This window comes from Felis catus, chromosome A2 (assembly GCF_018350175.1).
Source record: "Felis catus isolate Fca126 chromosome A2, F.catus_Fca126_mat1.0, whole genome shotgun sequence".
Taxonomy (NCBI): Eukaryota; Metazoa; Chordata; class Mammalia; order Carnivora; family Felidae; genus Felis; species Felis catus.
The window spans coordinates 20,164,946-20,180,442 of record NC_058369.1 but is presented as its reverse complement, the minus strand read 5'-3'; the positions used below and the strand labels follow the sequence as shown (position 1 = coordinate 20,180,442).

Below are 15,497 nucleotides of genomic sequence, written 5' to 3'. Positions count from 1 at the left end.
CTGCCCAGGGATGCACATGCCTCCTTACTGGATCCAGATGGGAAGTCTTTTATTTCTGGGGAACAAGCTCCATAGGCACTCAAGGGCTCCCTTTGGAATTTAGGAAACCAGGTGAAATTTTTTTCTTTTCTGATCATATCCTTTTCAGATGTTATTCCTGAGGCCGCCAGAGACAAGGCTTAGCACCCTCTCTCTCTGTCCAAATCCCTGACCCCACCTCTCAGTCATGGCCCAGACCTCTAGGAATTTAGTAAATGCCTCTATATTATATGGAATTTATCAAAGTCTATTGTCTTCTCAGAGGCTTGCTGCAATCATGGGTGGAAGTAGACAGAGAGAACGGCAGATTCAGTCCAGTCATTTCAGATTTAATTCTTGTTAACTTATGTGGTCAGAAAAGGTGGCATCTATGCCAAACAATCCCTTACATCTAGAAATAAGGAAGGAGGGTTCTGTGTTTCTACAAACCCATCTAATTCTAGTAATGTTTGTGGATAAGAATAGCTTGAATTTCATGGTTTGTCACACAAATTCAAGTCCTATGGCTCAAGAGCTAGGATGTAGTGGCTAGTCACCACAGTGAAGAAGGTGGCTATTTTGGGGAAGCTATGGCACCAGGTGATCAGGCAGGAGACACATGCATGCACATACCCTCTTGACTGAGTGGTACTCAGTAAACAGTGTAACAGGCAGGCTGAAATGCTTTTAAATTTGTTCTATTAGAAAGGGCCTTAGTAATAAATTGTAGAAAGGGGACCTATATGGTCCGTCAGAAAGCCAGATGAACACTCTCAATACTTTCTATTGGAAAATCAAAGTGGGGCTGCTGTGCATTTTGCAGGGAAGAGCCTAGACTGCAAAGCAGTTCTGCTAGCAAGTTCAGAAGTTAGGCAGATATTTCAGTGTTATGGCCTCATGTAGCTCTGGCTGTGAAGGTTTTCAAGGTCAAGAAGGCTCTGCTCGTAGAGAGGGACAGTGAGCTCAGGATGCTCTGAACCTAGTGCATGAGAATTTGGAGGTTACCCTTGAGGCCTCAGAGGGGATGGACAGGAGGCAAGGAGAGAGCAGAACAGCCTCAGACAGCAGAGGACATGGCATGAAGGCACAAGTGGAATTTATGCTTGCTTTCTTTCTTCCATATGTGACAAAGGATTTGAAGGAAAGAATGAAGTGAGGGGGCAACATAGGCCCCAACACTCCGTTAAGATCTGGCAGGCACCAGTTCAGAGCCTTTCTCTGCTAGCTGTGCACACCTGTCCAGTCTTTCCTCACAGGGAGACATGGTTGGGTCCCCCTTCTACTCACCTGTGTAGTTTTCAGCCTGCAAATGCATGTCACAAAGCTTATGGATATAGCGGATATACATCTCTTCTTTGTTAATCTCAGATTTGTAAAAGTTCTGTGAGAGAGAAAAGGAAATACGCATAAAGATGAGAGAGGTTTCCACCTGTGGAGGCCATACCTGAGCTCCAGGCAGCTGGCCAAAGCCCTGGGTGTACTGGACAGGAGGAGGGCAGGCCATGGACACAGACAGCACCAGCAAGAGAAAGGATCAGCCAGAAGGCACAACTGCTCCCCAGGTATGGTGGAACGAATGGCAGATCTGCGGGAATCCAAATATTGAGAAAGAGGAGGAGTGCCAAGGCAGACTGGGAATTAGGGTATTTCATGGTTGACTGGACCTTGTTAAGAGGCCAAGGATAGAGTTCTGTCCAAGGAGAACATTCTTTTCTCAAGTGAAAATGTGACTGATGAGGTGCAGGTCTCTGAGATATTAGGGACAGAGCTGATATCCTGACTCAAGTCCTTAGGCTTTCAGCCACAGTAGAAGGGCCAAGCCTGTCACAGTGCAGGCCAGAAGCTATTCCGCTGGGCAGATAGGAGGAGGGGCCCATGTCTTCTCACCATCAGGTTAACAGTGCAGCCAATCTTCTTATTCTCTGTTTCCTCTCCTTTCATGCAGTCCCTGGAAAGGAGAGCACAGATGAATGTCCCATGGCATGAAGTGGTGGCTCTGGAACAATGCATAGAACTGCAGTGTCACAGAGGCATTAGTATAACTAAACCCTAAATTAAGATGCTCTCCAACAGAAAATGCTTCCACAGGTGGGGGCTATACAGTGAGCTCCCTCTGAGGTTTGGACCCACTCCTAGGGTTCAGAGATCTCTGTTCAACTGAACCTCTCATTCTGGTGGCAGAGTGTAGAGCCCAGATGGTACATTAGGGTAGTACCAATATCCTCAGCACAGAAGAATGTATCAGTAAAGATAAATGTCAAATCCTCAAGTCCCCAGAAGGAGAGGCACAGAGCTTTTCTTACAGGGAAAGTTTCATTTTGTAGGACAGCATTCAACAGAAGCCAATATGCTCCACTCCAGAGACCTAGCTTCAAGACCCTGTGGTTACAGCAACCGTGGCATGGCCACCATATTAACCATCTTACTGGCTTTTCTCCCTATGGTTTCCTTCCTGTGTACTAAGTAGAAGCAGCAGGTTTAAAGTTTCTTTCTGATTTAGGGGTAGCTTCACCCAGGGCTGAGTTACATTCATGCTGATCAGAGCAGGGTTGGGTGTAAGAGGGGTCAAGGCTGGTCTGTGAGACACAGAACAACAGGAACACTGAGAATGGATCCTTCCCTAGGGAGAGAGGAGGACTGGTCAAAACCAAGCTCCTCTGGAAGTAGCAGAGTCTTGGCACAAGGAGACTAAGGAGAAGGAGAACCAGAATGGTGAATCTCGCCAGAAGCCTCCTCTACACACAGCCAGCCAGAGTTCCATCTGTTTGCTGTGTCTCCTTCTACGGCACTCTACAGTGCTCTGGCATATAGATATAGTTCCTTGTGTAGCTGTGTGTTAGGGAAAGGCAGCATAAGTGGGTTTATGGACCACTAAGATCAGGTGGAGAGAGTATCTTGACTTTGCTCTACTAACAGGCATGGGGCCCAGTGAGAAACATCACAGTTGGGAGTCAGGAGCCTTAGTCCAAGTCACTGAACCTCTGGGTGATAATGTGACAAAGTTAGTTATCCCCGCCTTCCCAGCTGCAATCCAGCTCACAAAGGGATAACTTCTTTGAAAGAAAGGAATACTGAAAAAAACACACAACTCGCATGATATTCTGCAAAGCCAAGTGTCCTCCCTTCTATGGAGGACTACTATCAGAAGTGGCAGCTCTGTGGGATTTGAAACCAAGGTCGTCCTCCTTTTTTGGTTCCCTAACTGCCATATGGCATTTGGTTCCTCTGTAGTCAGACATGGGGGTCCTTAACAGGCTACTGCAGAACCTTTTAGTGCTAGTAGGGACAGGAAAGTGCTGTGACTTTTTAAGAGGTGGACCAAATGGCCAACTAGTTAGTTACAAGCAACATAGAAAGTGGCAGGAAGCATCTGTCTCTCCAATAAGTTGGCCGATAGAGAGTAGTGAGGTCTGAACTAGCTACTTTGGCATTTAGTGTTTTTTTTTTTTGTTTTTTTGTTTTTGTTTGTTTTGTTTTTTCTAGAAAGCATCTGAAACACTTACCAGGCATCACCTACTTTTTGGCTATAACTAGAACTTCATTGCCAAGTCAATTAAACGGGAAAGTATTGTCCTCAACCCTGTGATGGCAGGGCCATTCCCTACACCTTTGTGCTCTATGACCACCTCTCCCATGCACTGCTAACAGCTGCCTCTTCTCTTCTGTGTGGCTGTGCATCACTTCTGTGTGGCTACTCAACATAGAGGACACCTTTTAAAGCCTCTGACTTGGGTGCAGCCATTGCTCTCCCCTGTTCTTTCTCTGGAGGACGAACAGGGAAGACCCTCCTAAAGAGGCTTCTGAAGCAACCGGTTGTGAGCACTGGGCTTGTGGTGACCTAGACCAGGGCCCAGGCAGCCCTTAGTGCAACTGGAGAGGCCTGAGAAAGGAAGGCTCCATAACCTCCAGTTCCTCTTCCAGGTGGAGGTTCCACTTAAAGTCCTAAGGGCTTGGCAACCCTAGCCCTGTCCCTGTATGTTCCAGGGCACTAAGAACCACTCCCCCTACCCCACGGGCTCTGCTTCCTAACCTGAGAAATACAGTTGCCACCAGTGAGCATCTTTATATCTGACACAGAGTATCATTCACACAAAAGTTGAAGAGGTACTCCTTTGAGTACTTAAGGTTCATGCTAGTCTAAAACAGAGTCTCACACTCTAGGTTCAGATCATTCTGGAGTATAACCTATTAATTATTTGCCTAATCAATGTATATGTATCTGTCAACTATTTTCTTAGTAGGTTCTTATTGCACTAAACTGCACTGGGGTAAAAGAGACTACTTTGGTTCCTGCACGGTCTTCCAATTGGTCAATATATACTGTACACTTGTCAGAGGACCATCAAGGCTCCATGCAGGGGACCAGGGAGATAAGGACAAGGTCCCTGTCCTCAAGAGGCTTCTCTCTTCAATTGAATGAGTCAGAAAGGTGACAAATGATCATCATGCAAGGTGACTGATGCTTTGAAAGAAGTGTATACAGATCCAGGTAAGCTTTTAAATGGCAAAACTTCCTTGATGGGGCTTGGTAGGAAGGCCACTCTTGGGAGGACATTGCATGTAGAGAAGCCTGAAGAGAGGGGATGTGAGTGGTGACAACATGGATGAAAGAATAGGGCATGGCTCTTGAGTCAGATGTGGGTTCAAATCCCAGCAATCGCATTTCCTATCACTGGTGTTTCTTCACTGATAAAAACAGGGATAACCCTTCACAGCTCCTTATGGGATTAGAGATAATGCTTGTCAAGCACAAAGCACATAGTGTATTTTTAACAGATAAGAGCCATGATAAACATTGTGGTGTTTCCTTTTGTGTTAACAGGGAGCAACACTAGGAGGTAGGAGGTTAGTATGTGCACATGGGTGCTGGGACTGTCAAGGAACAGGGCTGGAGGAGTAGGCAAAGGCCAGTTTATGAAGGGGCTTTGCTGCCATGTGAAAGAGCATGAATTTTGTTTTTTAATGAACCCATTATTGAGACAAGAAATGGAAGAGAATGAAATTGGGTTTGGCCATGAGTTTGAGTTATTTGTACAAGGTAGATACAAAAATCAAACAGGAAGCTAGAACTAGGCTAAGAAATTAATTTAGGCTCTTTCTGGTAGGCCATAGTGAATAGAGCTTAACCTTTAGTAAATGTTTTAGGGAGGGGGAGGTATAGAGTTTTGTGCATCCCTCTTCCCTGTCTGATAGCAGGTACAGAAAAGGCTGGGGATATGGCATGAACAAAGGAGTCCACTGTTCTAAAAGGCATCCCCAAAAGGCCACTTGTCAACTTTTAAGGTCCAGGAAAAATGGGCTGAAACTTGCACAAGCACAACTGTGCTACAGGAAGAGGGGATGCCTAAGATGGGAACCCATTTCTCAGGAATTCCATTTCCATGTCCAGATAGTACACTGGACACCTGAGTCTTCTGCAAAGCAGAAGTCTTGCCATAGGAGTACCTTCTATTCAGCAGCAACTGGAGGTGGCCTAAACCCCCTCATTTCCTGATGCATGGGTTGGAAGTGCTCTCCCTTGGCGTTTACATGTCTTGTAGCACAGAGGAGACAACTATTGCTTGGGGATGGATTTCCTCCGTCATTCTTCCTCATTCCCTATCACCTCCCTCTAGGCTCCTAAAAGGTACCCTTAGCCACCACATGAACTCTGCTAAGAGAATAATGAAGCCTGCAATGGTGGCTTCATTGCCCCATCTGGAGTAATTCAAAAGCCGTGATATGACAGAAAGCAAGATTTCATGAAAAAACTAATTTTACATGAACTCTCAAACTGAACATAGCATAAAGATCTCTGAGCTCACAGGCTGCTTCCTCTAATCTGTTCATGGTCAGGACCAAGGGACAGAAAAAAACACTTTAGGCAAAGAATGGAGGCATGGAAAAGTAGGATCCCCAGTTCCTGGAAAAACCAACTGGAAGTCCTGCTGTGTCACACTTCTGTACCGGGTGATATTTCCCCGCCCATCTGTCATATGGCTCTCAGGAACACAGCACAAAGGACCTACAGTTGTTCGCTGCATTGCTCTGAGCTGTGACCTTTCTGGATGGAAACCTGCATGTCCCTGGGATGCCTCCTGGATATATGTGCTCACATATCAGGGGGGATCCTAGGAAGCCCTGACCTACCCCTGGGAGAGGACTCTTTCCCTCTCTTTGGCCATCAGTAGATTCCCAATGACTGATGATGGCACCCAAACCAGAAGAGTCCTCCCCCTGAAGGCCACATGGTTTCAATTTTAAGGTCAGAGGATGTCCTTGTTGAGGCAAGTATCCTGATCAGACAAGAGGTCAGATAGGTAGGTGCCTGAGAAGATACCTGTAGTCAAGAAGGCGTTCCATGAGGCGGGTGACTGAGGTCACAAAGGAAATGCCGGTTTCACGCCATGTTTCCTGTTCAACCTTCTCCAGTAGGCTATTAGTTGGAGGGTGGGGGGAAACAAACACAGTATACAATTTATGAGCCTTCTTTGGGCACAAAAGTGAGGTCCCAGAGCCCACGGAGCCTGTGATGGATCTGGAGACAGAAGACTTACCACACTACAGTCTTACCTGGGGTAGGGCCCAAACAGCTGGGTTCTACTCCATGCAGCAGAAAGCAAAGACAAGGTGATTACTGAACTGGCAGGAACAGATGAGCATATTTTCCATTTTCCTGTATAAGTTCCTAAGGATGCCAATGAACTGAGGAAGGGGTTTTAAAGCCCCAGCCTTTAGGTGTATGCTGTGAGGTTTGTTCTAAAACAGCAGCTGAATAAGAGCCCACTGAGGATGGATCTGGCTTTGCAGTTGGCCAACTACCTCCATCACTACTCAGAGGCATCCTCAGCAAACATACAAACTCAACTTTTCATGTAAACCAAGGAAAAGGTTCCGACTAGTCTTGAGGGCCCAGTATGAAGGGCAGTGAGTGAAACTAGGAGTTATACCTGGTCATCTCCACTGTCAGGGGATGTTTCCAAGTGAAAATTGCGAGAGCCACGAGCTAAATGCCCAGGTCCTTTTCTCATTTGCCAGCCCATGCTCCTGGCACCTCAGGGTAGCCTCTGGCTCCTCTGCCTTCCCACAGATCTCTCCTAGGGGATGATGACCTAGACTGTCTGCTTGCTCTAGTGATGAGCCCAGGTCCAGATCTCATTCCTGATTCCTTTCTACACTGTCCCTCACTCCCTAAAAGTCATGAAAGTCACCTGGAGTGGCAGGCCCAGCTAAAAGCCCAGCAATGGGCACTCCCACTCACAACCTGGATGCTGTTAATGCTGCCATGATGGCGACAGTCTTCCCCACACAGAGTATATGGCCTGAGCTGAGGCTTCTGGGAAAGTGAGGGTTTCCCATGTGACTTATATTACTAGAGAGAGAAGGCACACCATTGCTCTGGCCCCTGAGCTGTGTGGATGAAGCCACTGTGTCAGTATTTCCCAAACTATTCTCCAGAGCTCTGCTGTCCTGGAGGACCAAGAAAGGTATTCTGCGAGCAAACAAGCCTGGGAAATGCTGGTCACTACACACTCCTGTCAGAGATATTTCACATCTTTCTGCCTATTAAAGGCTTTGCTAAGTCCTGTAACAGAGGTCTCTTCAATTTTGTTTAATTGAATCTTTTCTGAACTGACCACTTACTTTTTTCCCCCAGCAACTTCCCCAAAACACAAATTGGGAAATGCTGCTTTATGGTTCTCGGAAGTTTTCAGTCCTCAAACATGATTTAGAAGAGTTTATGAAACACTATTTGGTCAGGTAATTAGTAAGTGCAAGTTATTTGTGTGCTTTTTCCTTTGTAGTAAAATCATCTGTTAGTGACTTAGGAAGAGATTTCTCTGCATTATTTCCACAGTTAGAAACATCTTTAGCTAAAAGAAAAATACTAAGGTATAGATTCATTTACACAAATTATAATTATTTAAATTTCAAATAAATTCACATTTTGTGTGACTCATTAAGGAACAAAGTGGGTAGGATATAGCAGAAAGATTCCCCCTTCTTGAAATTGGAAGATCTGAGTCCTCCCCCCAGAGTGGCTTTTCACAAGTCATTCAACCGAGGGCATGCTAACACTTTCCTCATCTCAGTTTCACCACCTTTATTCATGAAGATAATTTCTGCCCTGCTCACTTCACAGGTGTGTTGTGAGGATTAAGTAAGAAACGTCAACACATTTGTACACTGTAAAGTTCTAAGCAAATGTACAGTATTATTATTGGAAAAATATGTCATAGGCTTGTCTTCAAAATGGCATGAAAACAAAGAAAATATTAAAGCTGGAAATAATGAGTGAGATGGGAGGAGACTCTAGAGCTATAAAAGTCTAAAAATTTTGTTTTTTTGGAAGATAAAATGTCCAGCATCACTATCTATCTGGGAGAATCATGGCTCTCCCGAGTCCCTCCTTTGGACTTAGCCCTGTGGCAAAGACTCTTGGCCTCCAACATTTCAAGACAGGAGCTATGAGGGGCGCCTGGGTGGCTCAGTTGGTTAAGTGTCCGACTTTGGCTCAGGTTGATCTCATGGTCCGTGAGTTTGAGCCCCGCATCGGGCTCTGTGCTGACAGCTCAGAGCCTGAAGCCTGTTTCAGATTCTGTGTCTCCCTCTCTCTGACCTTCCCCTGTTCATGCTCTGTCTCTCTGTGTCTCAAAAATAAATAAATGTTAAAAAAAAAAAAAGACAGGAGCTATGAATGTGGACCTGGGAAAATCCCTGACATCACTCAGTACAAACACCCTGTTTCACAAACAGGGAAACTGTCCTGGAGAGTGGGCACAATTTGTTAAAGTCACAAGATCCATGGTAGTGTTTTTTCAAAGTTGATTGTACCATCTTATGAAGCAAGGATTTAACTGTTTACCTCTCAGAAATGCCAGCACTGAGCCCTCAGAGAGTCCCCATGGGCTGTGTGCCCAACTGGATACAGTGCATGCTATGAAGACATATAAAGACCCTTTTCCTATCAGCAAATCTAAGAGCTCAGAGTTACCGCCTGTCTCTACCTCTTTAGTCAACTATGGCAATCCCTGAGAGCTTGCTGCCATAATGCCACCGTCCTATTGACTAGGAACAATCTAGGTCACTCCTGATACTCACCCTCTGAAGCCCAGCCAGCGTGGGTTGCACCCCTACCCCTCATCAGCCCATTTCACCCCCTCCCCCAGTGTGGGGTGCTTGGGGCTAAAGCAGCTTACAGCAGGCCGAAGAGCTCTCTGTAACTCTCGTCGCCTTTCCCTTCTGACACCATGCTGTCCAGCTTGTCAATCAGCTCAGCCTCCACCTAGAGGGAAGCAGAGACTTCATGAACCCAAGCTGACCTCAGAGGAAGATTGGGAAATCTAGCTCCTACCACAGGTGAGAATGGCTGGGAACTGCTTCCTGATTTTGTCCTTGTACTAAATAAATCCGAGGGAAGGCAGGACCTCATCTACAGCACCAAGAAACCACTCTGCCCCCTTGATTAGGAAGGCTCCCCACTCCAGTGGTTTAAAGTTGGAACTTACACACCTCAGATACTCTTTTCCCAGTCTAGGGTCAAAAGGCAAGGATTCCATGTAAAGAAAAGTATTTTGGATACAAAAGAGGTCTTTGTCAAGTGTTTCTCTTTCTTAAAAAAATGTACACTCAAAAGAATTTGTGTGAGTAAAATACATTTGGTTAGAACTTTACCCTCTAGTCAGCCAGTCACAAAGGAAGCTTGCAGCAGGGCTAGCCCTTACTCGAATGGCTGACATGATTCTGAGTTGAGCAAGGTATGAGTGTTTCCTTCAGATTCTACTTCAGGATAAAAAGCTCCACTGTTTGTCCCCATAGGACCTAGAGCCCTTGGGGCTGCTGCCTCGCCACTGCCTCATCACTGGGGCACCTGCATTTGTTACTGAATTCTTAAACCGTGAGGAGCAATACTGTACTTTTTCCTACTCAACTGATCTGCAAGGTGTTCAGCAGCTCAGCCACTTCCAATAAGCCACACTGGATTTACTCTGAGGTGAGAAATTAGTCATAAGTGATATGAGATAAAAGTCTTTTAAACCCCTCATTAGCCTTTAAAATGTGGTACTGGGAGCACCTGTGTGGCTCAGTTGGTTGAGCGTCTGACGTCGGCTCAGGTCGTGATCCCACTGCTCATGAGTTTGAGCCCTGCATCAGGCTCTGCTGACAGCTCAGAGCCTGGAGCCTGCTTTGGATTCTGTGTATCCTTCTCTCTGTCCCCACTCTGCTCCCACTGTCTCTCTGTCTTTCTCAAAATTAATAAACATTAAAAATAAAAAAAAAATTAAACATTTTTAATGTAGTATCGTGGCACCTTACACCACTCAAGAGTGGCTAAAATTAACAACTCAGGAAACAACAGATGTTGATGAGGATGTGGAAAAAGGGGAACCCTGTTGCACTGTTGGTGGGAATGCAAACTGGTGCAGCCACTCTGGAAAACAGTGTGGAGGTTCCTCAAAAAGTTGAAAACAGAATTACACTATGACCCAGCAAGAACACTACTGGGAATTTATCCAAAGGAAACAGCGTACTGATTCATAGGGGTACATGCACCTTAATATTCATAGCAGTGCTATCAACAATAGCCAAATTATGGAAAGAGTCCAAATGTCCATCAACTGATGAATGGATAAAGAAAATGTGGTTTAAACCAACAAAACTAAAAGGCAACCAACGGAATGGGAAAAGATATTCGCAAATGACATATCGGACAAAGGGCTAGTATCCAAAATCTATAAAGAGCTCACCAAACTCCACACCCAAAAAAATAACCCAGTGAAGAAATGGGCAGAAAACATGAATAGACACTTCTCTAAAGAAGACATCCGATGGCCAACAGGCACATGAAAAGATGTTCAGCGTCGCTCCTTATCAGGGAAATACAAATCAAAACCACACTCAGGTATCACCTCACGCCAGTCAGAGTGGCCAAAATGAACAAATCAGGAGACTATAGATGCTGGAGAGGATGTGGAGAAACGGGAACCCTCTTGCACTGTTGGTGGGAATGCAAATTGGTGCAGCCGCTCTGGAAAGCAGTGTGGAGGTTCCTCAGAAAATTAAAAATAGACCTACCCTATGACCCAGCGATAGCACTGCTAGGAACTTACCCAAGGGATACAGGAGTACTGATGCACAGGGCCACTTGGACCCCAATGTTCATAGCAGCACTCTCAACAATAGCCAAATTATGGAAAGAGCCTAAATGTCCATCAACTGATGAATGGATAAAGAAATTGTGGTTTATATACACAATGGAATACTACGTGGCAATGAGAAAAAATGAAATATGGCCTTTTGTAGCAACGTGGATGGAACTGGAGAGTGTGATGCTAAGTGAAATAAGCCATACAGAGAAAGACAGATACCATATGGTTTCACTCTTATGTGGATCCTGAGAAACTTAACAGGAACCCATGGGGGAGGGGAAGGAGAAAAAAAGAAAAAGAGGTTAGAGTGGGAGAGAGCCAAAGCATAAGAGACTGTTAAAAACTGAGAGCAAACTGAGGGTTGATGGGGGGTGGGAGGGAGGGGAGGTGGGTGATGGGTATTGAGGAGGGCACCTTTTGGGATGAGCACTGGGTGTTGTATGGAAACCAATTTGTCAATAAATTTCATAAAAAAAAAAGAAAATGTGGTTTATATATACAATGGAATACTACTAAGTGATGAAAAAGAATGAAATCTTGCCATTTGCAACGAGGATGGAACTGGAGGGTATTATGCTAAGTGAAATAAGAGAAACTCAGTCAGAGAAAGACAGATATATGTTTTCACTCATATGTGGAATGTGAGAAACTTAACTGAAGACCATGGAGGAGGGGAAGGAAAAAAAATAGTTACAAACAGAGAGGGAGGGAGGCAAACCATAAGAGACTCTTAAATACAGAGAAAAAACTGAGGGGTTGATGGGGGTAGGGGAAATGAGTGATGGGCATTGAGGAGGGCACTTGGGATGAGCACTGGGTGTTGTATGCAAGTGATGAGTCATGGAAATCTACTCCCGAATCCAAGAGAACACTGTATACACTGTATGTTAGCTAGTTTGACAATAAATCATATTAAAAAAATAAATGTGGTATTTTGGTATTATTTATATAAATACTTCATATAAACAAAGAGGCATGGCTGCTTTTAATAATGAGCTATAACAGAAGCATTTTCTCACTTCACATAGGGCCAAAGAGTCCTAAAGCAATGAAGTTATAAAAAAATAATTGAATTAGAAAATTCATTGAAGGCAATTATGATTTCTGAACCCCTTCAGCAGGAAATGAGAATGGATGAATAAATGTGGCTCTGTTTATAGTGGTCTGCTCTGCAGAGACTGTCACACATTCACGTATGGCCTGATGAGTCAGCTGCTTGAATATGCATTTCAGAGAAAGAAAATATGAGACCAGGGGTCCTTAGGGATTGATGCCATGTCTTTCTCTGTGTGGAGAAGAGACTTCAGCAGGGACTTGCCTGGGTCATGTAAAGTCAGATAGAGCCAGGACCAGAGGCCAAGGGATCTTATTCTCAGTTCAAATCTTGTCTCTTCTTACTGGGTCAATCAGTGGCCCACAAGCCTCCCAGGGGAAGAAGGGTCTGTTTATAATAAGGGATCTCTCTTCAAACATGCAGGTATAGGTAGATTGTGTTTTCCAGGACATGGCAAATAGGGGAAAGGGACCTGGAGCAGCAGGGGGTATGACTGTGTAAACATGGGTGCAGTAGTTCCCTTGAATTCTCAAAATGGGCCCCTGGGCTAGCAGTATCAGTCATTAGATATCATTAGAAATGAAGATTCTCAGGCTCCCAGTGGATCAGAAACTTGGGAAAAGGAGAAGCAATCTGTTTCAATAAGCCCTCCCAGTTGTGATGCCTATTCAAGTGTTAGAACTTCTGTATTAGGCACAGGAGTTGGTGATGGGAAGATATGGGGATATTACTTCATCACCCTCTATAGTGCTGATAAAGGGAGAAGTTATTAGGAGAAACTGAGAAATCCAAAGCAGGTAATGCTGTAGATCAATGTATGCAAAACCAATGTCTTTAAGTCAAATAAAATGCTAAGTTCTTCAAATATATCGTGTCATGGGGTACCTGGGTGGCTCAGGAAGTTAAGTGTCCGACTTTGGCTCAGGTCATGATCTCAAGGTTCATAGGTTTGAGCCCTATGTCGGGCTCTGAGCTGACAGCTCGGAGCCTGGAGCCTGCTTTGGATTCTGTCTCTCTCTCTCTCTCTGCCCCTTCCCCACTCACACTGTTTCTCTCTCTCTCTCAAAAATAAACATTAAAAAAATATATATATATATATCATGTCATAGTTGGTAATATTGACAATTTTGTGTTTTCAGAATTACTTTTATTCTATGGAATCAATATTCCTGAAATGACAAGTGACATCTTATTATACATTCAACAAATATTTGTCCTGTGACAACCAGGTGCCTACTTCAGGGCAAGATATTTACTTCTCTAAGCCTACATTTCCTTGTTTGTGAAGCAGTAATGGTGGTTAACAGTCTTCTTTGGTGTCCCTGTGCTCTAGCTCTTAGAAGTGCTCAATAAATGTTAACTTTGATTTTCATCCCCATGAATCTAACATGTCTCAGGGACTATGTTGGGTTCTAAGGAAAAATGCACAAGAAACGGCCCTGGTGCCCAATACCTAGCTCATCATTTGGTAGAGGAGGCAGGGACAACAGCTAACACAGGCCAGCATGGTCAGTGCTTGGTGTGGGGCACACAGAAAGGGTAGCCTGCAGTCTGAGACGTCAAAGGACAGTAGAGTTGTGAGAAGTGGGGTTGTAAGAACGTAATTAAGCTCTAACTTATAAAGGGAGACCTATAAGACTAGTCACAGACCTATCTACTGAAACTTGGCAGGCCAGAAAGGAATGGCAGGAAATCTTCAATGTGATAAATAGAAAAAATATGTGGCTGAGAATCCTTTATCCAGCAAGTCTGTCATTTAGAATAGAAGGAGAAATAAAGGTCTTCCCAAACAAACAAACACTGAAGGATTTCATCACCACTAAACCAGCCCTATGAGAGATCCTAAGGGGGATTCTGTGAATGAAATGTTCCAAGGACCACAAAATACCAGAGACATCACCACAAGCATGAAACCTACAGACATCACAATGACTCTAAACTCATATCTTTCTATAATAACACTGAATGTAAATGGACTAAATGCTCCAACCAAAAGACATAGGGTATCAGAATGGATAGAAAAAGAAGACCCATCTATTTGCTGTCTACAAGAGACTCATTTTAGACCTGAGGACACCTTCAGATTGAAAGTGAGGGGATGGAGAACTATCTATCATGCTACTGGAAGTCAAAGGAAAGCTGAAGTAGCCATACTTATATCAGACAAACTAGACTTTAAATTAAAGGCTGTAACAAGAGATGAAGAAGGGCATTATATAATAATCACAGGGTCTATCCATCAGGAAGAGCTAACAATTATAAATGTCTATGTGCCAATTATGGGAGCCCCCAAATATATAAAACAATCCCAAACATAAGCAACCTTATTGATAAGAATCTGGTAACTGCAGGGGACTTTAATACTCCACCTACAACAATGGATAGATCATCTAGACACAGGATCAATAAAGAAACAAATAAAGAAACAATGATACACTGGATCAGATGGACTTGACAGATATATTTAGAACTCTGCATCCCAAAGCAACAGAATATACTTTCTTCTCCAGTGCACATGCAACATTCTCCAAGATAGATCACATACTGGGTCACAAATCAGCCCTTCATAAGTATACAAGAATTGAGATCATACCATGCATAGTTTCAGACCACAATGCTATGAAGCTTGAAATCAACCACGGGAAAAAGTCTGGAAAACCTCCAAAAGCACAGAGGTTAAAGAACACCTTACTAAAGAATGAATGGGTCAACCAGGCAATTAGAGAAGAAATTTAAAAATATATGGAAACAAATGAAAATGAAAATACAACAATCCAAATGCTTTGGGATGCAGCAAAGGCAGTCCTGAGAGGAAAATACATTGCAATCCAGGCCTATCTCAAGAAACAAGAAAAATCCCAAATACAAAATCTAACAGCACACCTAAAGGAAATAGAAGAACAGCACAAACCCAGCAGAAGAAGACACCCCAAACCCAGCAGAAGAAGAGAAATAATAAAGGTCAGAGCAGAAATAATATAGAATCTAAAAAAACTGTAGAGCAGATCAACGAAACCAAGAGTTGGTTTTTTTGAAAAAATAAACAAAATTGATAAACCTCTAGCCAGGCTTCTCAAAAAGAAAAGGGAGAGGACCCAAAAGGATAAAATCATGAATGAAAATGGCATTATTACGACCAATCCCTCAGAGATACAAGCAATTATCAGGGAATACTAAGAAAAATTACATGCCAACAAACTGGACAACCTGGAAGAAATGGACAAATTCCTAAGCACCCACACTCTTCCAAAACTCAAACAGGAAGAAATAGAAAACTTGAACAGACCCATAACCAG

General features: G+C 43.9%; 1 protein-coding gene across 16 annotated transcripts in view; it reads right to left on the bottom strand.

The window, feature by feature from the left end:
• The window catches only part of DOCK3 (dedicator of cytokinesis 3), a 603,425-nt gene that overhangs the window by 35,586 nt on the left and 552,342 nt on the right, over window positions 1-15,497 (bottom strand). For 14 of the 16 annotated variants that reach the window (XM_045050712.1, XM_045050713.1, XM_045050700.1 and 11 more), the window contains 5 exons: window positions 9,198-9,283; window positions 6,571-6,597; window positions 6,338-6,433; window positions 1,906-1,966; window positions 1,306-1,399 (listed from right to left, as the gene is read on the bottom strand). In XM_045050712.1, coding sequence (XP_044906647.1) covers window positions 1,306-1,399; window positions 1,906-1,966; window positions 6,338-6,433; window positions 6,571-6,597; window positions 9,198-9,283 — 364 coding nt within the window. The remainder of the gene's footprint in view (window positions 1-1,305; window positions 1,400-1,905; window positions 1,967-6,337; window positions 6,434-6,570; window positions 6,598-9,197; window positions 9,284-15,497) is intronic. The other 2 variants (XM_045050687.1, XM_023249114.2) reach the window with 1 other exon arrangement.